Source organism: Sorex araneus, chromosome 8 (genome assembly GCF_027595985.1).
Source record: "Sorex araneus isolate mSorAra2 chromosome 8, mSorAra2.pri, whole genome shotgun sequence".
In the NCBI taxonomy this organism is placed as follows: domain Eukaryota; kingdom Metazoa; phylum Chordata; class Mammalia; order Eulipotyphla; family Soricidae; genus Sorex; species Sorex araneus.
Window position 1 is genome coordinate 13107523 of NC_073309.1, and position 24438 is coordinate 13131960.

The 24438-nt window shown below is 46.1% G+C and overlaps 2 protein-coding genes and 1 pseudogene across 8 annotated transcripts in view; 2 read left to right on the forward strand and 1 right to left on the reverse strand.

Annotated features, from left to right (window-relative positions):
- Positions 1–21397, reverse strand: part of CTCF (CCCTC-binding factor) — a 50395-nt gene extending 28998 nt beyond the window's left edge. The window contains exons 1-3 of one of the 4 annotated variants that reach the window (XM_055146398.1): positions 21218–21356; positions 14401–14517; positions 12659–12771 (exon numbers count right to left, since the gene is read on the reverse strand). The gene's annotated coding sequence lies outside the window, so the exon portion shown is untranslated. Of the gene's footprint in view, positions 1–12658; positions 12772–14400; positions 14518–21217 lie in introns of all 4 variants that reach the window. The other 3 variants (XM_055146399.1, XM_055146396.1, XM_055146397.1) reach the window with 3 other exon arrangements.
- LOC129406872 (U6 spliceosomal RNA) lies at positions 6573–6693 on the forward strand (annotated as a pseudogene).
- AGRP (agouti related neuropeptide) overlaps positions 20403–24438 on the forward strand; it is a 62865-nt gene continuing 58829 nt past the window's right edge. For 3 of the 4 annotated variants that reach the window (XR_008631295.1, XR_008631296.1, XR_008631294.1), the window contains exon 1: positions 20531–20668. Coding sequence is in view for 1 of the 4 variants with exons in the window: in XM_055146414.1 (XP_055002389.1) it covers positions 20407–20668 (262 nt within the window). In the remaining 3 variants the exon portion in view is untranslated. Of the gene's footprint in view, positions 20669–24438 lie in introns of all 4 variants that reach the window. The other variant, XM_055146414.1, reaches the window with a different exon arrangement.

Consider the following 24438-nt stretch of genomic DNA (forward strand, 5'->3'; position numbering starts at 1 on the left):
TACTCCTGGCTGTACTCAGGGATCATTCCTGGTGAGCTCGGGGGACCATATGGATTATGAAGATCAAACTCAGGTCAGCTATTGTATAAGGCAAACGCTCTACCCGCTGTTATTCCTATTATTGCTCTCCCATATCGCTCATGTTATCTTCATAATTTTTAATACCATTTGCTGCTTATTTTGGAGGCTTATCTCTAAGCTCACTGATTTTTTTTCCCTTTTGGGAAGGGGTATCATCCCAACTGGTGTTCAAGAACTTTGGGGAACTTGGCCAATGGGGCTAATATGTTCAATGCAATCAAGACAGTGTTCAGGGGCCTGCAGTGATGCCAGGGAGGCCATGTGGCATGGCGGATTGAACATAGGTCAGGCACACGCAAGGTATGCACCCTAATTCTAACCCCTTTACTACTTCTACCTAGCCCCTGCTATATTCATTAGGTCTATGATTTCTTCTTGGGCTTTTCTCGAAACATTTTTTGGTTTTGTTTTGGGGCCACACACAGGGCTTACTCCTGGCTCTATGCTCAGGGGACCATATGGAATGCTGAGGATCGAACACAGGTCAATCATGTGCAAGGCAAGAACCCTACCTGCTGTACTATGGCTCCGGCTCAAACTTTCTTTTTATGATGTTCTATACCAGTACCTTCTCATTTCAGTGAGCACCATTAGGTCTCTTGCTTTTGACATTTACTTCAGATATCTTGTCTAGGTGGTGCTGATAAACTTTTTTAGAAGATTGACTTGATTTATTCATTTATTCGAGTTCCTTATCTCCTCATATGTTTCCCAGTTCCTTGAGGACCTGGGGGCTTGTGCTTGAGGAGGATTGGGTGACACCCAGAGAACTAATTCGTAAGTACTTGACACAGACTATGACTACACTGACTACATGTCAAATAGGGACAAAACAGTGAGTGGGAGTTTGCAGCTCCTAAGAGCCTGGCACTAGATATAGCACCAAGGTCAAGTGTGCCTGGGTGTTGGGGATGGGGGAAGGAGATCTGGAAATTCAGACTCAAGTACCTGGTCTTTGCCATGACACATGACAAAGAGTGAACAGCATGGGCAGTCCAGGGGTTTGAGAGCACAGGCACCGTGGGGCACTTAGGAGTTAAATTCAAGTGGGCTTGGTCAGTAATAAGGGTTTCAAGGTCTCCAGTGCCCGGCAACTACTAGCTGTTCCAGTCACAAAGACAGAAGCTAGCTGGCCATGAGCTGCTAAGGAATATAGGAGGTGCAGAACTGTTTTTCTGAGAGCTGCAGGATGCTTTATTTCTGCAGGAATGTGGCTTGCTTACTAGCAGTTCGATGTAGCCTGAAGGGGTCAAGATCTGGTGGGAAGCACCTTATTTATTTTTTTTTTTGGGGGGGTGCTATATCCAGTGTTGTTGGCTATCACTGTCATCAGAGCTAAACCTGCAATACTAAGGAGGTCATGTGACCCTAAGGATCAAATTCAGTCTGGGGCAAGCATTGATGCTATCTTCCAAGCCCAGAAGAAAGCACTCTTGATAACTGTCTCTTAGCCCCCAGGCTAGCTCAGCTATTTGCTAGGGGGGGGGGGTGGAGCTCTCCTCAGGGATCTGCCCTCGGGTGTTGCTTAAGAGAATGAGTCCCATTACGTGCACACCAGCACTTCAGTCAGCTAGGCTGAAACTGCTGTCAAGATGGCACCTGTCAGCGGAGTCCACTGAGCTTAAATTCTGTTTCTGGTTCCAGAGATATGAGTATAGGTTTGTAAGACTGGTTTGCTAGCAGGATCTCAGGAACACTGTGCTTGGGTATGGCCCAAAATGGGGGGCAGGGAAAGTGGGGCCAGAGAAATAGAGCAGGTAAGGCACTTGCCTTGCATTTGACTGACCTGGGTTTGATTGCCTGGCTCCCTGAGCCCACACAAAAGGGATCCCTGAGCACAATCTGGTATGTGTGGGGGAAAAAAAAATGGTTCTCAACACTCCACTTCAGGCTTAACTCAATTAGTTGTATGACCTGGGATGAGATTCACTATTTTTCTCAGTTTTCTTCCCCATAAAACAGGAATAATTATGGTATCACAGGCTACAGTAAAGTTAAAATAAAATGTCTCTGGCACAGAACCGGGCCATTGTGCTTCCCCGGTATCTTTTAGGCCACCCCAAAAGCATTGATACATGTCAGCAGAAAAACATATAACCTTTCAGTTTTTTAGAATTCTGATCATAATCGTTAGATGAGGGGCTGGAGTGATAGCACAGCGGGTAGGGCGTTTGCCTTGCACGCGGCCGACCCGGGTTCGATTCCCAGCATCCCATATGGTCCCCGGAGCACTGCCAGGAGTAATTCCTGAGTGCAGAGCCAGGTGTGACCCCCCAAAAGAAACAAAAAATTAAAAAAATTTAAAAAAAATCCTTAGATGAATTTTCCCCCACAAAAATTACTTCTCAAACTATTGGATTTCTTAAAGGATGAAGGAACCAACTGGAAAGAAAACAGAACCTGATCAAATTTAAGAATAAAAAAGAAAAAAAGAGTAGTACCCCAGGCTTATCTTCGAGCCTATCCAACAAACTGAGGCCAAACACTTTTTAGTGAATCAATTTCAAATTCATGGTTTCACTCTCAATTTTGTACAATTTGTTCTAATCCCTCTCTCACTGAAGCATTGATCAGAGAGCCTAGACGATAACTCCCAGTGATAATCAGACAACAGTGCAGGAAGGGTCAAGGCTATTGTCTGGCATTGGGGCTGCCATTGCTAGATCCTCCCATAATGTTTTATACTTATTCTTTTGAGGATTTGTTGCAATTTCTGTATTTAGACAGCAGTGCCTTTAAAAAAATGTGAAATTTGAACCTATTAGTATATTTGCATAAACTAGGGAGTTAAGGCTTGGAAGTATTTTTGGGCACCACTCCCAGTGATACTAAGGTGACCATGCTATGCTGGGACTGAACCGGGCACCTCTGCATGCCAGATCCGTGCTCCAACCCTTGAGCTACTGCCTATCCCTCTAGGAGGCTTTCATATGAATAAAAATAGACACAACAAAATTTTGAAATAGTCTAACACGAAGGTAACCTAAAAGAACTTACCTTCAGACTTCTCAAACCATCAGACATCATTAGAAAGTAGAGAAGAAAGGAGATACCTTGTAGTTTTCTTTCCTAGATCATTTATTTATTTATTTATTTGTTTGTTTGTTTGTTTATTTATTTGTCACGCCTGGCAATGCACAGGGGTTACTCCTGGCTCTGCACTCTGGAATTACTCCTGGCGGTGCTCAGGGCACCATATGGGATGCTGGGATTCTGCTGTGCTATCAAACACCCTACCCGCTGTGCTATCACTCCAACCCCATTTCCTAGATCTTTTAAATAAAAAGAATTAATTTTAGCTAGAAGAACAAAAAGGTGAAGTATTCTGTAGGGAACATTAAGTAACAATTAAAAAAGTATTAAAAATCTGCAGTTTCTTCTGATAATGAAATAAAAAGCTGACCACTAGCCAAAAAAAATCAAATTAGGGGGCGGAGAGATAGTACAGTGGGTAAGATGCTTGCCTTATCGGTGGCAGACCCGGGCTTGATCTCTACCACCCTGTATGTTCCCTGAGCCCCTCCAAGAGTGACCCCTAAGCACAGAGCCGGGATTAAGCCCTGAGCACTGCTGAGCAGGGTGTTAAAAAAAAAAAAACAGCTAGGTAAAAAGTCTTATAAAATAACCACTTTACACTGCTACAACTAAAATATCATCGTCTGAGATACCAAAGTATCATGACCATTAATGGCTACAAAATACCAGAAAAGTAGCAGATTACAATAAAGATGGGAAAGAGCTCAGTGGAGATGACTCAGTCTGAGTAGAAAAATATTAGTGATCATTTATTTCAGGGTGACAGGAAATGAAAGGAGTCTTTATCTTTAGTAGCACTGCCTCAGTGACAGGCATGCCTCTGTTCTCAGTCATTACCTTTATTTTTATTTATTTTCTGCGTGGCACTGAAGATTGAACCCATTGTCTGACAAATGTGAAACTGCTTCTTATTACTGTCTCATAACAAAACTTTTTCTTTTGGAGGGGCTTTTGGGACACACCTGGCAACGCTCAGGGATCACTCCTGGTGGTGCTCAGGAGATCTCAATAGATGCTGGGGACCGAACCCAGGCCAGATGAGAACAAGGCAAATGCCCTTCCTGCTGTATTATAGCTCTGACCCTGATAACCAAACTTTTATTTCACACAAGTGAAAGGGAAATAAAATAGTTAGGCCTTAAGCTGCTATTAAAAAAGAAACAAACAAAATATTTAACAGAGACACAGTGGGTAAGATGCTTGCTTTGCACAGGAACGATGCAGGTTCAATCCCCAGCATCCCATTTGGTTCACTGAGCATCACCAGGAGTGATTCCTCAGTTCAGAGTTAAGAGGTCTAAGGGATCAGACAGAGGTTAAGGTGCATGCCTTTATGTGGCCAACCCTAGCATGATCTGTGGCACCACATGTCCCCCTAAAATTCCCCAAGCACTGCCAGGGGTCACTCCTGAACATAGAGCCAAGATTAGCCTCTGAGCACTGAAGGGTATAGCACACCCCTCCCCAAATCTGAGATTCTTAGTTCTTATTAAATCTATGAAATAGAATAATAAAAATATTTGTAAAAGCAACTACCATGAAGGAAGTAAAACATTCCTTTTGCGGGGCTGGAGAGATAGCACAGCGGGTAGGGCGTTTGCCTTGCACGCGGCCGACCCAGGTTCAAATCCCAGCATCCCATATGGTCCCCTGAGCACGGCCAGGGGTAATTCCTGAGTGCAGAGCCAGGAGTAACCCCTGTGAATCGCCAGGTGTGACCCAAAAAGCAAAAAAATAAAATAAAATAAAATAATAAAACATTTCTTTTGCTACCAAGAATAAGAAATGTTAAACCAAATCATTGTCATCAAAAGGTATGTGATGTTATCTACAGGTAAGACTTTTCCTTTTATTGCAGAAGTAAGAAAACAAGAAGGAAAGGGAGAAGAAGGAAGGAATGGAGTGAAGGAGGGAAAAGACCAGCTGCAAAGAGCTGGGGTCAAAAAAAAAAAAAGAGCGTTTAGTGACAGCAGTTAGCATAATTTTTATTAGTTACACAATAACTAAAGGGCCCAGAGAGATAGTAAAACTGGGAAGGAGCTTGTCCTTGCATATGGTTGACCCCATTTCAATTCTGGTACCACATATGGTACCCTGAGCACTGCCAGGAGTGATCCTTGAGCAGAGAGCCAGGGGTAAATCCTGAGCACAGAGTCAAGAGTAAGTAAGCCCTGAGCTATGCCAGGTATGGCAGAAAAACAAAGAGAAGATAAATAAAACGGGTGCAGGTGCAGAACTTCAAGGAGAGGAATTGTTAAATCTAGATCTTAACGAATGAGATGGATATTGTCAGGCAAACAGTAAGTGCAAGGAACAGTCTCAGAGGAAACAGCATGCAACACTTAAGCACATATGAAACCAGACAAATATTACATAAAAATATTCATCAAAACAAGGTGGACCTCTATAAAACTATCTCAAATTTATTACTGTAAATTGTTTTCTGAGATCATGTTCTACTGTCTCAATGAGAGGAGCCTGTTTATTTTACTTAGTGAACATATTTATCAAAAAGATAGACGCTGGGGCTGGAGAGATAGCACAGCGGGTAGGGCGTTTGCCTTGCATGTGGCCGACCCGGGTTCGATTCCCAGCATCCCATATGGTCCCCTGAGCACCGCCAAGGGTAATTCCTGAGTGAAGAGCCAGGAGTAACCCCTGTGCATCACCAGGTGTGACCCAAAAAGCAAAAAAAAAAAAAAGACGCTAGGGGCTGGAGCAATAATAGAGTGAGTAGGGACTTTGCCTTGCTTGCGGCTGACCCAGGTTCAATCTTGGCACTCCAGATGGTGCCTGAGTCCTGCCAGGAGTAGTCCCTGAGTGAAGAACCAGGAGTCAGCCCCGAGGCATCACCAGGTGTGCCTTCCCCCACTGTCCCTTACCAGAAAAAAACAAACAAACAGAAGATAAAGATTGTTTAGAAGTCTATATGCTGGCACTACAATACTGGAGGCTGCCTCCAGGCATATATTGCCCCTCTCTGCTCTCTAGAGCCTGAAACTTAGTGGTACATCACTTGCTCTCCATAGGATGACTATAGCAGGGACTACACAATTTCTATTTACTCTCCTCTAGATTCATATCCCTGAAATCGGGTCAGCCAAGGCTTTAGAGCAATCCTATAGTCTTTTATCACTGAGTATATAAGAAACGTTAAAAATGTAGAACATCTGTATAGGGAGTCCACTTGCCTTGTACATGACCAATCTAGATTTGATCCCCAGCACCCCATATGGTCCCCCAAGTCTGCCAGAAGTGATCCCTGAGTGCAGAGACAGGAATAAGCCCTGAGGGCTGCTTGGTGTGCCCCACCCACGTCAAAAAAAGAATGCAAAGAATCTACCACCTTGAACAAATGTTATAAAATGAGATAGGTAAGTATCAAATCAAACCCAAATATCTCTAGTTTTCTACTATACTGATATTGGTGTTGTTTTAGCTAAAAAGTCTCAAAGTCTGTCCTAGTTTTGTAGACTATGCTAAACCTGGAACAATACTGAGAAGATTAGCATGGCTTGTGTATGGATGACACACGCTTAAAAAAAAAAAAAAAAGAAAAGCGGAAATTCCATTTTTTAAGAGTTAAAAAATAGCAAGAATCATAAAATATCTTATTTTTCTTCCCCCTACCCTTCCGCCCCCGGTGGGGGAGGTGGTTTGAGGGCCATACCTGACAGTGCTGAGAGGATATTCCTGGATCTGTACTCAGGAATCACTCCTGCTGCCGCTCGGGGAACCATATGGGATGCCAGTGATCAAACCTGGCAAAGGGCAAGTACCTTAATTGCTATTTACTGTAACTTAGGCCCTTCATCTTCACTTTTAGGAAAAAAGTAAGACATTTCTCATATCTCCTTTTTCCCAGTATCTGACTATTACTGCCTTTGGCATACTGATAATCACTGAACAGTGACTGAAAAGCATTAACTACAGAAGAAAAAAATTTTCCTGTTTCAGGAGTCTATGCTATATTTCATTTCTGAAAGAAATAACCTGCTGCCTAACCAAAATTTTGGTGACTTTTCGGGGCTGGAGCGATAGCACAGTGGGTAGGGCGTTTGCTTTGCATGCGGCCGACCCGGGTTCGAATCCCAGTATCCCATATGGTCCCCTGAGCACCGCCAGGGATGATTCCTGAGTGAAGAGCCAGGAGTGACCCCTGTGCATCACTGGGTGTGACCCCCCCTCAAAAAAGTTAAAAAAACAAACCTCAAGTCTACCAATAATGGCATGTATTATCTCAAGTTTCACCTCTATTAAGGATGTCACCAATATTAAAAAAATCTCTCTAGGTGGTATGGATAAGTTCAAAATGAAGAAGTTGTTAAAAATATTAAAGAATAAGACATCAGGGGTTAGAGCAATAGTACAAGTAGGGAGTTTGCCTTGCACGTGGCTGACCCAGGTTCTGTTCCCAGGATCCCATATAATCCCCTCAGGCTCCACCAGGAGTAATCTCTGAGCACAAAGCTAGTAGCAAGCACGGAGCATCGTTGGATGTGGCCCAAAATCAAACAATAAAGAATAAGACATCATTAGTGAGTAAATAGTGTAATAGCATAAAATACAAATAAATGATTTAAGTGTTATTCAACAGATAAAAAGAAAAAAAAAACCTGAAAAACAGAAAGCAGAAGAGTTAGAGAAAGACTTGCTAGTTTGGAAAAGCCTATATTCCCTCTTGACTATATTATTTCTCTTTTTTCCTTTCACATTTCTCTAAGTAAATATCTTTTTTTTTAAGGAGTAATTTTCGGGCCACACCTCAAAGTGCTCAGACTCAGGGGTCATTTGGAGTGCCAGGGATTGAACCCAGGTTGGTCAAGTGCAACGAAAGTATCCTACTTGCTGTACAATGTCTCTAGCTCCATCTCTTAAGTCAATTTGTTTCAGTAAAACTATTTATTTAGCTTTTTGGGTCACACCAGTGATGCACAGGCGTCACTCCTGGCTCTGCACTCAGGAATTACCCCTGGTGGTACTCAGGGGACCATATGGGATCCTGGGAATCGAACCCAGGTCAGCTGTGTGCAAGGCAAACACCCTACCCGCTGTGCTATCTCTCCAGCCACAAGAACGCTTTTTTTTTTTTCTTGTCTCACCTGGCGATACACAGGGGTTACTCCCGGCTTTGCACTCAGGGGACCATATGGGATGCTGGGGATCCAACCCGCGTCGGCCGAGTGCAAGGCAAACGCCCTACCCGCTGTGCTATCGCTCCAGCTCCAAGAACGAATTCTTAATGCAATGCCAGAAGTAACTCCTGAGCACTGCCAGGTGCAGCCCCAAACCAGAGAGACAGAGAGAGACATTAAAAAAATCCAATTAGCAGGATATTCTATGAAGCCCAGAGACTGTTCAGAGGCAGACTGGAGAAGAATAAACATTTGCCCTCCACATCCATAACACTGTACAAAATAACCTGGGGTCCAAATAATAGTACATGCCTTGCACATGATTAATAAAGTTTGATCCCGGTACTCCATATGGTCCCCCGAGTCCTACCAGGAGTATTGTCTGAGACAGAGCCAGGAGTAAGCTTTGTGCATAGATGTGTATGTGCCCCCAAATTAAAAACTAAGGGCTAGAGATAGTACAGCAGGTAGGCAAGCCCACCAGGGTTCAATTCCCGGTATCTCATGTGGACAGTCTCCCTATGCACTGCTAGGAGTTAATTCCTGAGTACACAGGGAGAAGTAGCCCCTGAGCGTGCATCGCTGGGTGTGGCCAAACCCCCCAAACAAACAAATAAATAAAATGACCTTGCTGCTTAAGTTTTTTGGAGGGAGAGTGACGGGGGCTACACCTGGAAGTGCTCAGTGGCTATTCCTGGCTCTGTGCTCCAGAGTGACCTCTGGCGGTGTTAGGGGACCATATGTAGTACCAGAGATAAACAAGGGTTAGGCACATGCAAGACAAGAGCCCTATGCTTACCCCCATACTATGTCTCTAACCCCTCTTGAGCGATTGTATCTGTGAAGTAAGAAGATTGACAGGTAGCTTTAAAATTTCACCTGGCTTAATAAAAAGAAAAAAAAAATAAAAAAATACGAAAAAATAAAAAGAAAAAGAAAAGAAAAAAAAATAAAGAAATAAAATTTCACCTGGCTTTACCAACGTGCGTACTTTTAAGGCCATCAATTAAGTTAATCCTTTTAGGTAGGAAAGGAACAAGTACCAAGACTCCATAGCTATAAAAGTCAGGAAATTTTTAAAATTTTATTTTGTGCTCAGGGCTTACTCCTGGCTCTATTCTTAGGGCACCAAGTAGGGACTGAACCAGGTTTGACAAAGCAAGAACCTTAGCTCCTACACAATCTCTCCTGTATCCAGACAGAAAATTTTAATAACCACACAAAGTAAAATTGAACAAAAGTAGGAAGATTGGTCTCCCGATGTGACACCCCTTTGTCTATAATCCAAAACCAGACATATATCTGAAACCTATTTAGGTGAAGAGAGCAAATGCATGCCACTAATTCATATTTAACATGCAAATATGAATTAGAATTACAATGATTTAAAAACCTAATCTATACACTAAAGTGACTTAAAAAAAAACCCTAAGATTTAAAGCTATACAGAATCATTTACTTAATCACAAGTATGCACGAACTGGAGAGAGCTCACAGGACTGAGCACATGCTTGCATGTGGGAGGCCCAAGTTCTATCCCAGGCACCACATGGTCCCCCCTCAGCATTGCAGTATGTGCAGCTCCCCCACACCAAAACAAAAGTTTTTTTTTAAAAAGTCATCAAATGAGCAAGTGCTGAGTGTGACCCAGCAGCTCTGCTGGCAGGGACTCCCAGAGCTTCAGGTGTGCGCCAGGCACAACGAAAATGAGCACACCATAATTTCACATCTAAATAGCATGTTATCGTTATAGTTGCAAACATAGACATACAGATTTAATTTTAGGTTTTTGGGTCACACTGGGCAATTCTTAGGAGTTTACTCTTGGCTCTGAGCTCAGCAATCACTCCCAGTGAGCTCAGGGGAACACCAGGGAATACTGAGGACTGAACTTGGGTCAGCTGCATGCAAGGCAAATGCCCTACCTGCTCTACTATCACTCTGGCCCTGCTAGATAGTATGTATTTTCTCCATTAACACTCATTTAACTACTTAAAAAGTCTCTTACAATATGTCATCTTTAATGGAATTGTTCAAGATCATACAACTACTAAGCTGCACAGCCAACCTTTGGTGCCCTAGCTGGATTAAAATTTGTTAAATTTGTTTCTGTTTTATTTTTTGCTCTATCTAGACAAGGGTCTCTCCCCCAAATCTCACCAACTCCTGTAATTGATCTGTCTCTGCACCCTGAACACAATTTATCTTTTTGTGGGTGGTTTTTTTTTTTTTTTGGCTTTTGGGTCACACTTGGGCATTGCTCAGGGGTTACTCCTGGCGATGCTCGGGGAACAATATGGGGTGCTGGAGATCGAACCCAGGTTAGCCACGTGAAAGACAAAAGCCCTCCCTGCTGTACTATGCTCTGACCCCAACACATCGTATCTTTTAATGAATTTTTCAGTGTTGTAAGGGCCACACCTGATAGTACCTGGTGGCCACAGTGAAAGAGAATAGTGTTGGAGACCTTGGCTTTGCACATCAAAGCATGTCATCTACACGTAAGAAACACCCCCAGCTCCGGAACAGTTTTATCAGTGCATCAAGTTGACACTTACAGATCAGATCTTTTGCCCCATACTCAAGATCCTCAGGAAAAGGATCCTTTTCTTATTCATCTTCAAATTCCTAGTACCTAATGCAGTGCCTAGCACAAAGTAAAAAGGCAGTATTCAAAGTACTGAATGAGCACGTTACAAGTGTTCGGTAAATATCAAGTTTAAATATTCTTAGTGAATATCTAGCTTGGCTGGTCTGAATCACATCATTTCAGAAAAAAAAAATCACCTTTCAGTATACCTAGAACCAATTAGGTTCACACGTAAAACCTATATTCAGAATTAGGCATGACCAAAAATGCAATCCCTTCCCATCCCCATTGTCCTTGAACATATTTGATTCAAGACTTAATCTTCAGTTGCAGTGCTTACAAGAGAGGCACACTTTGCTGGGGTCCCAGAGATCACAAATAGCAGTGGCATGTTGTCAGAATCCTTGACAATGGGCATGTGAAGCAGGGCAGTGGTGTGGTAGGAAGGGACAACCTTTGAACTGCAAGGGAGGAGCTATGCCACCAAGCTCCCCTCTGCTTGAAAATGCAACTCTGAAGTGTCAAAAAAGAACAAACATTTAAGACAAGAGAGACAGTCCAGAGATTAAGGCATGCAGCTGACCCCAGATGAAATGCCAGGCACACTACAGTCCCCAGAGCAATAGCCCCTGAGCACTGCAGGGTGAGGCCCAAGTTCTCCTCAAAGAACAAAACACTAGCAAGAAATTAAATCACTGGAAAACAAACAAGACCGTTGAGAATTTCTTTTAGGGCTGGACAGAAAGCTTCAAAGGCTGAGTGCATACTTTGCATGTAAGAGGGCTGGGTCTGGGTTCAATCTCCAGCACCAAAAAGAGCATTCCAGCAACTGAGCTTTGAGTGGTTTCTGAGCACTGTCAATTGTAGCCTGCAATGCATAGGATATTTGCCTTGCACTTGGCTGACACAAGGTTGATCCCCTATTAGCCCATATAGTCCCCTGAGCAACACTAGGAGTAATTCCTGAGTGCAAAGGCAGAAATTACCCCGAAGCATGGTCAGGTGTGGCCCCCAAACAAACAAAACAAGTTGCTTTTGGGTCCAGGGATGTGGCTCTACTACCATCAGTGTCAGATTAAACACACTCTCTCTCCTCTCTTCTCTTTCTCCACCCCACTGTTTCTAACTCAAGTTTCTAACTTGGTTCAGTCATCTAGAAACAACCTGTGATTGACAGACTGAGACTGTAGGAGCAAGCATGTAAGTACCACTGAATACAATCTAACTTTCTTATTCCATAGAGAAGTAAAAAATGAAACTGAATGGTAGAATTACTTTATAGCTCAAAACATTTCTTCTCATGGGGCCAGAGCAACAGCATAGTGGGTAGGACACTTGCCGTACACGTGGCTGACCCACATTTGATCCCTAGCACCCCATATGGTCTCCAAACCCCACATAGCACTGAGCACCACCAGGTGTGGCCAAAACAAACAACCAAATAAAGCGTTTTTCTCGAGTGATTCCACTGCAGAGACGAGAGAGAGCACAGTGGGTATGGTACCTGCCTTGCACCCAGCTGCCCCAGGCTTGATCCCATCATACATGTTCTCCCCTCCTCCCAACCACTAGCCCACCAGGAATGATCCAGAACGCAGAGCCAAGAGTAAACCCTGAGCACAGCCAGTGTGGCTGAGAAACAAAACAGAAAGAGTCCACTGTAGTAACACACAAAACACTCCCCCACACAAAAAAGATTCCCACTCAAAGGCAATCATGTCTCATCTCATTGAAGATGTTATCTTAAACAAGTAAGAGAGTTCATATTCTGCTCAAATATATTTTTCTTTTAATGTAAAAAAATTGGATTACTTACCAGTTAAATTACTTAACTCACCGCCCCCTCAATGAGCACAACTGAAGCTCCAGGAAGATGGGTCATGTTTATCTTGTGGCTTCAAGTACCCAGGAATGATACCACTTTGTACCCTAAGGGTATTCATATCCCAGTTTGAGAAACAGGGATCTAAATAATTAAGCTAGCCAAAATACTTAAAAGTAACCAATAAGCTTCCAAATTCCCATTACCCAAACTTTTCAGGTTAATTTTCTCAACAGCTTTTAAATCACTATTGTTTTACTCTTCAGCAGTTCATTAGTATGCATTCTATAACTACATTCCTAAAAGAACCTGCAAGGCACAAATTGTTTCTTCATCCACAAGGTATGAGTACACTGACCCCGGCTTTTCCTACTATCAAGGTACCAAGATGCCCATTTAGATAACAGAGATTTGAAGAATAGAGCTTTCATTCCTTTTCCCTGTCTCCTCTATCTGCTCCAGCCATAGTTTGTAAGAAAAAGATCACTGATTCATTAACATAAACTTATCTAAACTCAGCATTTGTAATTTCTATCAACATTTCATTCTGCTGTTACACAAGTATAATTAAAACTATTTTCAGATTTTTCAAGAGGACCAGAAAGATGTGCTGTACCTGGTAGCCTGTGAAGAGATATTTTTCCACACAGGGAACACTATTTTGTTATTATTGAGATGCTAAAGTCTAGCAGACCCTAACATTACAAGAGACTTATTCCAAGTTTCCTATAATGTGCATTATATTTTATTGCAGAAATTACAGTAAATTTTAATTGAACTTTCAAAAATTAAAAAAAAAACTGATCATGATTATCCCATTTTGATGTAAACACAGGTGATGAGCTATGCTAAGTCAGAAATAACATTTTTTTTTAATTTATTTTTTAATTGAGTCACCGTGAGAACAGTTACAGGGCTTTTAGGATCGAGTCTCAGTCACACTACGCTCAAACATCCATCCCTTCACCAGTGCACATGTTCCACCACCAAAAACCCCAGCATACCCCCCTCTCACTCCCCCTCTGCCTGTGTGGCAGATGATTTTCACTTTACTCTTTCCTTACTTTGATTACATTCAATTTTCGACAGGAAACTCACTATCATTATTTGGAGTTTTTCCTCCAACAGTCAGACCTGTCGGAATGGCATCATTAGACTGTATGTTTTCTATTGTTGGTAACAAAGAGCATATGATGTTGCGTGGTCGCGAAAGCGGCCTCCCAGTTTTGGAAATCTGGTATTAAGTCCAGAGGTACAGTAATAATAATAATGTTAATCTAGCATACTAGTGTTCTTAAGAATAGGTTTCTATCTGTCCCTTATCAAAATTACTAATTACCACAGGATAAGGACTTTTGAGGCTATCTGCCAAGAGTCTAAGTACTTAATCATACAAAAGCAGCCATTTTTCTGGGATCTTGCTAGATACAAGCTCAGAATGGTACTTAAAATAGTATTTAATGCTTCACACATTTTATCAACTCTGAGACTTCCATAATTGGTGTCATTTTTTTTCACAAATGGGGACTGTAAAGGTAGAAAGATTAAGTGGCTCAGGATCACCCAGGGTATGTGGCAGTGCAGTTTTAAACCCAGACCTCTAACTATAAAGCTTGCATGCTCTCTATCATCCACATCTTACATCTTCCATTTCCAAAAATAATCCAACTCATCCAACCCCATGAGGGTCTTATGAGCTCCCATTTTTAAGACCAGTAAGTGGAAATTACATTTACCTCTCCGTGGCTGCAAAATCAATTTGAGGAAGAAAAACAGAACCCAGTTTTCAAGCTTCTGATCAGCAATCTGTCCACTAGTGCATCTTGTTCTTTGGCCCCAGGTCTGTAATCATTCTAAAATAGAAGCATAAATCATTTCACTTGTTTTCTTTTGAGACACACCAGGCAGTGCTCAGGGCCTACTCCTGGCTCGGTGCTGGGGCGGGGGGGGGGAGGGGGGTCACTCCTGACAGTACTTTGGAGATACATGGTGTCTGGATCAAACCTGGTGCTTCCGTTTATAAAACATGTGTTCTAGCCCACTGAGTTATCTCTCTAGTTGTTTCTTTTTTCTTTTTTCGTTTTGGGTCACACCCGGCGATGCACGGGGGTTACTCCTGGCTCTGCACTGAGGAATTATTACTGGCGGTGCCTAGGGAACCATATGGGAATAGAACCCAGGTCAGCCTCATGCAAGGCAAATGCCTTACCCGCTGTGCTATCACTGGAGCCCCTAGTTGTTTCTTTTTGCAGTGCTAAAAATCAAAGTCAGGTCTTAATGAATGCAAGGCATGCACTTTGCGGCTAAGCCACATCCCCAGCCACACCAACCACTTTATGAGCACAAAATGCACAATAAGTAGAAAATGCTAAAGATGGGGCTGGAGAAATAGTACAGCAGCACTTGTCTTGCACACAGCCAAAGCGGGTTCAATCCCAGCACCTCATATGGTCCCCTAAGCATGGCAGGAGTGATTCCTGAGCTAGAGTCAGGAGCAACCCCCTGAGCACAGCTTAGTGTGACCCAAAAATAAACAAACAAACAGAACCAGCATAGGACTGGAGTCAGGGAGGTATCTCAGAGGGCTGGAGCACATTCCTTTGCACATAGGAGCCCTGGCCTTAACCCCTGGCATCACGTGGACCTCAGAGCACAAGGTGTGGCCCCCTCCTCACCAAAATTATAGCACAGAATTACAATCTTTTGTTCCCCCCAGAATTACAATCTTTAAACTAAATGGATTCATGTGTATATAGTCAAATTACAAAAAACTAATTTGGGACCAGAGAGATAGTACGGCTTGTAGGAACCTGCTCCTCACGCAGCTGATGTGGGTTGAATTCCCAGTTAACCATACAGTTCCGGGAGCACCGCTAGAAGCAAGCACTACTAAAAGTAATTCCTTACTGCAGAGGAGGAAATGACTCCTGAGAATAGCCAGGTGTGGCTGAAATGCAAAAACAACAACAAAAAACGATTTCTAATTCTGGACTGGAAAAATAGTACAGCAATTGTCTTGTCCATGACTGGCCCAGATTAGGTCCCCAATACCAAATATGGTCTCCTGAGCACCACTAGGAATGATCTCTGAGCACAGGGTCAGAACTAATTCCTGAACACTGATGGATCTGACCTCTACCCTCCCCGCCACGAAAAAAAATTATTAGGGTGAGAGAGACTGTATAACAGGTAAGGCGCTTGTCTTACATGTGGCCAAGCCCAGTACAATCCCTGGTACCACCACATAATGGTCCCCTGAGCACTACCAGGAGTGATCCCTGAGTACAGTCAGGAGTAAGTACTGCACATACTTACTTGTAAATAAATACTGTGGCCCAAAAACTAAAAAAAAAAAAAAAAAAAAATTCCCACAAAGAAATAAGAAATAATCTCTTAACTGGGGGCTGGAGCGATAGCACAGCGGGTAGGGCGTTTGCCTTGCACGCGGCCAACCCGGGTTTGATTCCCAGCATCCCCTATGGTCCCCCAAGCACCACCAGGAGTAATTCCTGAGTGCAGGAGCCAGGAATAACCCCTGTGCATCACCGGGTGTGACCCAAAAAGAAAAAAAATCCTTTAACAATTTTCTACATGGTATTACTGATTAAAGGTTATTTGGGGAAGTGAGAGGACAAAACAGACTAAAAGTGACAAGGACAGTGGTGAAGGTTCTTTTGGCATTTTGGGGGCGGAGTAACAATGTTTACCAAATGCCAATATGCCAACACTATTATAACCATGTTATAATAATTCCACATTACCCCTCGACTACAATAAAAAGAATATAAAAAAGAATAAAAAGAAAACAAACAACAACAACAAAAAATTTTTGGAGAGCTTTTGAACCTCATCTGGTGGTACTCAGGGTTTCCTCTTGGCTCTACATTCTGTGATCACTCCTGGCAATGATTGGGGAACCAGATGGGGTGCCGGGTTCAAACCTAGGTTGGCACACGCTTTGCCAGCCCCAAATACCAAAATTTAAAAAAAAATAGTTTAATGGGGCTGGAGCGATAGCGCAGCAGATAGGGCGTTTGCTTCACATGCGGCTGGCTGACCAGGGTTCAATTCCCAGCATCCCATATGGTCCCCCGAGCCAGGAGTAACCCCAGGTGTGACCCAAAAAGAAAAAAAAAAAGTTTACACCACAAATACTATATTTTCCGTTCTAATAAGATAATGATGGAGAGAAGCTTTCACGGACCTTTCAAAGTCCCAGAAACAGATCAATGAAATATTTTAGGCAAAAAACATTGTTAGCTGACAATTTTTTCTCACAAATTACAAATAAAATGAACTGTTAAGCTTCTGGCAATGCTCAAGGGAAACACTACAATGTAAGAAAAAAGACTTTTCCACCCTCTGGTAAAAGCCAGTGTTTTCTCCTGAACACTTCTCTCTCTCCCCCTCCACTTTTTTTTTTCCTTTTTGGGTTACACCCAGCGATGCACAGGAGTTACTCCTGGCTCATGCACTCAGGAATCACCCCTGGCGGTGCTCAGCGGACCATATGGGATGCTGGGAATCGAACCCGGGTAGGCCGCGTACAAGGCCTACCCGCTGTACTATTGCTCCAGCCCCTCTCCCCCTCCACTTTTCTAAGTTAATTTCTTGAAATAAAACAAAAAAAAAAAATTTAAAGAAAAGGAGATATGAAAGAGCTAAATCTGAAAAAAAGTTTCCAAAGAATTTAGCATATGAGATACAACTAAGTGGGAACTCACTGCACAATTAACTAGAGTCCCCCAAAGTAACCAGATATATTTTCTCAATGAAGCTAAAGAAAGGCCTCTTTGGTTGCAAATCTATTTACAAGAATACAAATAGAGGATTAGAGTATTTAGAAGTGCAACAAATGTTATATCAGAGTCCATAGTTTGTCCTTAGCATAACTCAAAGGAAATAGTTTTATAGCCCTGAAAATTTTAACAGTGATCAAAAATGAGGGAAAAGGGGGCAGAGCAACAGTACAGTGGGTAGGGTGTTTGCCTTACGCTCAGCAAACTCAGATTTGATCCCCAGCATCCCGTATGGTCCCTCAGCATTGCCAGGAGTGATTGCTGAGTACAGAGCTAGGAGTCACCTCTGCCAGGTGTGACCCAAAAAGCCAAAAAAAGAAAAAAGAAAAAAGAACAACCATAGAAAAATGGCATTACTCTTCAGAGTATATGCTTGGAATCTACAATAAACAGTGCTACATATGTCTTGCAGTCAGATACTAAATCACTGAGAAAATACGTTGATGCTGCAACAGATATGAAGACAGTGATTTGATAAAGTTTAGGGATTTGGGGTCAGAGAGCAGGTAGGTCACTTGCTTTGTATGTGGCTGACATGGATTCGATCCACGGCACCCCTGCTGCCCCCTCACCCCAGCCTGCCAGGAGTGATCCCTGAGCACCGCTGGGTGTAGCCCCAAAACCAAAAGCCCCCCCCCAAAAAAAAGTTTAGAGATATGAAAAACAAGTATGTGCCAAGTCTACACATCCAACTGAAAACTCTACAATCCTTTGGAACCAAAACAATAAGGTGGAATGAAGGTACTTGCCTTGGACTAAGCCGACCTCAGTCGATACCTGACACTGCGTATGATGCCCCAGTACTGCCAGGAGAAATAAGTCACTGCAGAGTAAGTCACACGGATCCTGGCACTTAACTGTCCTACTGTGTAGGCCAAGCAGGGCTGCAAACGGCCCTGCGCCCCTTAAGCACTGCTTTGGAAGCCTAAAAATAAAAAAATAGGGGCTGAGCGATAGTCACTGGTATGTTCCTCTGATGTCTCACACTTGAATGTGGCTTAATTAACACAGAGACAGCATGTTAAAGCATAAGCTGTAACCTCTTAGAACTTGAATATGCTGGAGGAACTCCCAAAGCAGTGCTCAGGATGATTCTTGGTCAACAGAGGTTCAAAATGAGTCCCATGGTGTGGTGCCAGGAAGTACCAGGGTCACACCCAATAACGCTTCTGGCGGTGCACGGGGACCATGTGGTGCCAGGGACCAAACCAGACTCAGCTGCATGCAAAACAAGCACCTTAACCCGGAACTCTTTCTGGGCCACTAAATAACTTTTATGACTACTCTTAAATAAGCAGTATTTTCTTATATACACAAACACTCCTGTTGTAATCATTCTAATACAACTACTAAGTACTACCTTTCTGTGGGTAACCTTGTGTCCTCAATACATTCTCTATTTTTATTTTCCCAATAAACAGAGTCCTAGGGATAGAAACCCTTACAAAAGGTCTATATCCTTAACACAGCAAATGATCGATAACACCAAGAAGTTGTCTGCATATCACACTAATTAATCAAAAAGCAAGGTAAGGTTTGGGGAGCACAATGCTAATTTCGGCAAACATGCATTTCTGGATTCAATGAGAGATCTATGGGCTATTAATTTTTAAACTGTGAAGCTTTTAAAGTTTTATTTTTAGGGGTTTCTTTTTTGGGGGGGTGCCACACCTGGCATTACTCAGGGCTTACTCCTGGTTCTGTGCACAGGGGACCATACATATGTGGTGCTGGGGTCCAAGCAGGTCAGCTACATTCAAGGTAAATACCCTACCTGCTGTACTATTGTTCCGCCGTTTGGAGCTTATTTTAATGACACTTGTCATCCACAATTTCAAAAAGGAAAATCCCCACCAATTGTAAGAATCCAAAAAAATTGCACACAAAAATCAGCAGACAATTAAGCATGGTCCTATTCCCAAGCCTGAAATTTTATCAGTGCTATATGTTTGTTTATTGCAACCGATCTCTGGCAGGGGTAAAGAACACTTTTGTAGGGTTCAAAAAAAAAAGATGTTGAAAGATTCTCCTATGGAGGCAAACTGCTGCAAAATCCCACAGATCTGAATTACACAGTGGGCAGCACAACTTTCCTTTTAAATTTCCTCACAGCTCATCATAGCTTTTCTTCAAAAACAACTTCATCCAGATTTCTCTCCAAAGTCACTGGAGTTGACAAAACTGTTTCAGGCTTAAAGTGCCAGAATACCTGGGGGCAGAAAGTATAAGTTCTGGTAATTTAGCAGGAAGCTTCTAAATTATGCAAGACTTACAGACTAAGTTTAAACACATACCCCGATTAACTTCATTTGCTCTAACCACTAACCAGGGACCTGGGATCTTAACTTTCCCAATTGATCTAAAACTTCATGCATGGAGCCTTTACTTATGAGAATGTTTACTTCATGTTGAGCTCGGGGACACAGGAAGTCAGCTACTAAAGAGTAGTTACATTAGACGTAGATATTTATAAACTATGTGCAGCTAGTGACCCAGGATTCAATTACAACACCAACCCTCATATTTCAGCATATGGGCAAATTACCAGTGAAGTCAAGAATAAATTCATTCTGTCCTACTGGCGCTTTAGATCGGGTTGCACAATCCCCGGGGCAGAACTGCCTTCGCCAAGCCCTAGAGCATCAGGTACAAAGTAGTGTACTAAGTTAGGTCAGGACATTTTGGAGCGGGTGGGAAACTCAAGGGTCACTTGAAACAATCTAACCAGCCCGTAAATCCGAATGCAGAAATTTGTCGCGTCAACTGAGATCAAAGTGAAATTAAGTTTAATCCCTCTGAGATCTGTCTAGCTCTCAAACTGTGCGGATCCCCTGCGCGAGAAAAACTACTCAGTGCGGAACTCGTGGCCTTTCCGCCAAGTGTGTGTGTGTGTGCGTGTGCGTGTGGGGGGGGAGTGGGGGGGCACGGGTCAGGTCCGGCGAGATGCCCAGGCGCCGAGTTTGGGGGCGCCACGGGGCCCGGCGGGGGTGGCGAGCGCGCGTCCCCCCGCCCGCTCGGGCGGCGTCGAGGCGCGAGCAGCTCAGCCAGCCTTGCAGAGGGAGCTCTCGGCAGCTCTGGGGTCCCCTCTGCTCGCAGCCGCAGCAGCGCCGCCTGCGCCACTCGGCGGAGACGGAGACCAGCGGCGGGCGACGCGCGGAGCGGCAGCGGCGGCCGGGCGGCCGGGAGACGCTCGCACGGCGGCAGGGTAGGTCGCGGGGATCGGGAGCGCCGGAGGATGGGCCGAGCGAGAGGCGGCGGCCCGGGCCCGACCTCCAGACGGCACAGGGGAGCCGGCCGCGCGCGCGCCGGCGGGGCGCGGGGAGCCCTCGAACGTGTTCGCGGCTGCGGAAGCCGGGCCCGAGCGATCGCCTCTCGGCCGAGGCCACCCGCCGCGGGAGGGGCGGAGGACGGAGGGCGGGCCGCGGCGGGGCAATCGGCCGGGCCAAGAGCCGGCCTCGAGGGCAGAGACAAAGGAAGGAAAATGGAGTCGCCGGCGCGCGGGCCTCCGGGGCCGCCGCCGCCGCGGGCCTCGCGCGCCGTCTAAAGGGAGGCCTCGCGGGCGGGGTGGGGGGACGCCGGGCCGAGGCGGCGACGGGCAATGGCGGCGGCCGCGCCGCAGCAGGGACGGTAGAGGGAGACAAACACCCCCCGGCGGCGGCGCTGGCGCCGGGCAGCAGCCAGCGCCGACCGGAGCGGCCCCATCGTGACACCTAGAGGCGGCCCGCGAAACCTCCTCCACCCCGGGCCCCCTTACCTCCGCGCCACACCCCCCGCAGCGCCCGCTCCGCCGCCGCTCCACCGCTCCGGCCACCCGGCGTCCCCGGCCAGCTCCGCGCACCCGCACCGGCTGCCGCCGCCGCCGCTGCCGCCAAAGAAGCAGCTCCGCGCACGGTTTAATCGCTCCACAGGCTCGGACACAAAATGGCGGCGGCGCGATGCAGTGCGCCTGCGTCGGCGCTGCCGGGGCCGCGGGTGCTGATAAGGGAAGGGACGGGTGGGGGGGCCGGCCGGGCGGCGAGTGGAGGGCGGGGGAGGAAAGGTGAGGGGAGGGGTTGGCGCGGGGCAGCATGGGAGGCGGCCCCGGGCGCCAACTTTCAAAAGCGGGCGCGATGGCGTCATGGGTTGCGCGGCGAGGCGCGTCACGCCGCACGCGCCCTCCCGCGCCCTCGCCCGGTCGCGCGTGGGTTCCGCGGGCGCCGCGACGTCCGGGCTCCCCCGCTGGGTGGGGCTTCCTGGGCGGAGGTCACCGCTCCGGGGCGGTGCGGGACCGCGGGCCCGCCTGGCCCGGTTAGCCCGCCGCCGTCTCCGGCCCTGAGCCCGGGAAGGGGGAAGAGTGCCGGGGGCTGGGGGTGGGGAAAAGAGCGCGCGCGGGCCGGGCCGTGGGGCTGTGGCGGCTCTCGGGCCGGCCCCGCCCCAGTCTCCGCCCTCGCCCGGCCCGATTGAGCGCCGCGCTGCCGCCGAGTGAGGCCCCGCCGGTCCCAGCGCGTTCGCCCAGTTCCGCCGGAGCGCGCCGGGAAGGGCTGTCCGCGCTCCGCGGCTCTTTTGAGAAAGTCTCCGCCCTCTGGAACTGGAACTCCTCATGGTGTCCCCAGGCCACCTCAGCCGAGAGAGGCCCACGAAAAGATCAGGATGCCTTTTCTAGGACCAGAGCAGCCTTTTGTCGAAAGGACTGGTTCTGTACTCGGCGCGGCGTGGTTCAGTGTTGTGCAGAGTTAATGTCTCAGCCCGAGAGCCGCTCGGTGGTGGGTGCGCGGACTCCGGCCCCGCTGGCCCCGCGCGCGCGCGCGGCGCTCCCCCCCTCCCGCTCTCCCGGGTGCACCTGCCGCCTCGACCTACCAGCCACAAAGTTCCCCCTTCCCCCGGAGGCCGGGGGGGAACCTTTGGTACCTACGGGAAATCTGACTCAGAACTGTTCCAAACTCTCTTACCGCAGATAGTACAAGTAACAGACCCAGAGTCAAATGAAGCTTCTCCATTTAGCTGATGGAGACTGACGGTCCAGTAACGAGAAATCTCGTGCGTGTGGGTGTTTAAGCAATCAGGCATTGGGGCTTTTTTTTTTTTTTTAATTGAATCACCGTGAAAAACACAGTTACAAAATTCGTTTTTGATTGAATGTTCCGACACCCGGCCCTTCACCAGTGCACGTTTCCCGCTTTTCCCGCCCCCAGGTTTCCTCCGGCCAGTCCTCTTGACCGCCCCACCCCCCGCAACCTGCTTCTATGGCAGTTTCTCTTTCTCTCTCTTTCTCCTCTCTCTCGCGCTCTCTCTCTCTCCCTCGCTCTCCACTCCGTCTCGTTTTCCTTTTAGGTACTTTGGACATTGGGGATTTTGTTTTTTTTAATCTCCAGATAATTAGATGTTGGCAACTAAAACTGCTTGAGCAGATTAAAACATCCCCATGAGCTGGAAGGTTTTGACCACTCTCAGAGGAAAGAGTGAAGAGAAGTTGCTGAGATCAAGTCATAGGCACTTCAGCACTTAGAGATAGGGTGAGGGAGGGAGGGAGCAGCCTGGAGAGCAGAAGGAAATCCAGCAAGCATTGAAAGGCGGAATCCAAGGGCAGAGGTTTCTGTAGGAGCCTAATGTTTCTCTGAGGCCAACTTTGGCCAGAGAGATCTATTTGATTGTCACCTTGGATGCCACTGGGGAATACCTCCGGTGAAAGTACAGACAGGGACAGGACTAGAATGGGTTGAGTGAATGCGAAGGTGAGGAAATAAAGGCTGCACAGCTGGGCGGCAACATTTAGAAATGACTGGAGGGATCTGGGGTCAAAGAAAAAGATGCTATAAAAGTTGTTGTGTTCGGGGCTGGAGCAATAGCACAGCGGGTAGGGCGCTTGCCTTGCACGCGGCCAACCCAGGCTGACCCAGGTTCGAATCCCAGCATCCCATATGGTCCCCTGAGCACCGCCAGGGGTAATTCCTGAGTGTAGAACCAGGAGTAACCCCTGTGCATTGCTGGGTGTGACCCAAAAAGCAAAAAAAAAAAAAAAAAAAAAAAAAAAAAAAAAAAAAGTTGTTGTGTTCTTGGGGCTGAGACACAGCGGGTAGGGTGCCTGAGAGATAGTACGCTGCTTCAGGTGCTTGCCTTGCACGCGGCCAACCCAACTTTGATCCCTGGAGCCTCACATGGTCTCTTGAGTCCTGCCAGGAGTGAGCCCTGAGCATCGATTCAGGATTAAACCCCGAGCACCACAGAGTGTGGCCCCCAAACCATAATGGTAAGGAAAGCTGTAGGTTCTTGAATGTGTTTCTATGTTGACAAAAGTGACTCTGGAGAGGAAAAGCTTGCTTGACCTCCATAGAAGTGCAATTTCCCCTGGAGTTCTTAGTGCTGGGGAAGCTGGACCTTTGATAAGAGCAGGATTCTTTTGGTGTGCTAATTAATTAGGGCAACAAAGGTGAGGATGGTGCCAAAGCTGGGAGGAGGGCTGGAAAGTTTACTGGTGTCCTATAGGGCCGCCTTGGTACCCTGGTAGGACTTTGAATCTCCATGTGAATTTAGTGATTTTAAGATTAAAGCTAAATCGGGACCTGAGATAGTACAGCGAGTAAGGTGGTTTGCCTTGTGCACACACACAGCTAACCCAGGTTTAGTCCCCAGCACCCCATATGTTCCCCTAAGTCCGGCCATGAGTGATTCCTGAGCACTGCTGGATGTGACCCACACACCCACCAATAAATACCATGTTATATCGAGCTGGAGAGATAGTGCAGCGAGTAAGGTGCTTGCCTTGCACCCAGTTGACTTAAGTTCAATCTGCAGCACTCCATATGGTTCCCTAGCCTTCTCAAGAGTGAACCCTGAGGGGCTGGAGCTATAGCCCAGCAGGTAGGGCATTTGCCTTGCACACAGCCGACCCGGGTTTGGGTTCGGTTCCCAGCATCCCATATGGTCCCCTGAGCACCGCTAGGAGTAATTTAAAACTCATTTGCCGACTAGGGATATAGCTCAGCAGTAGGATACTTG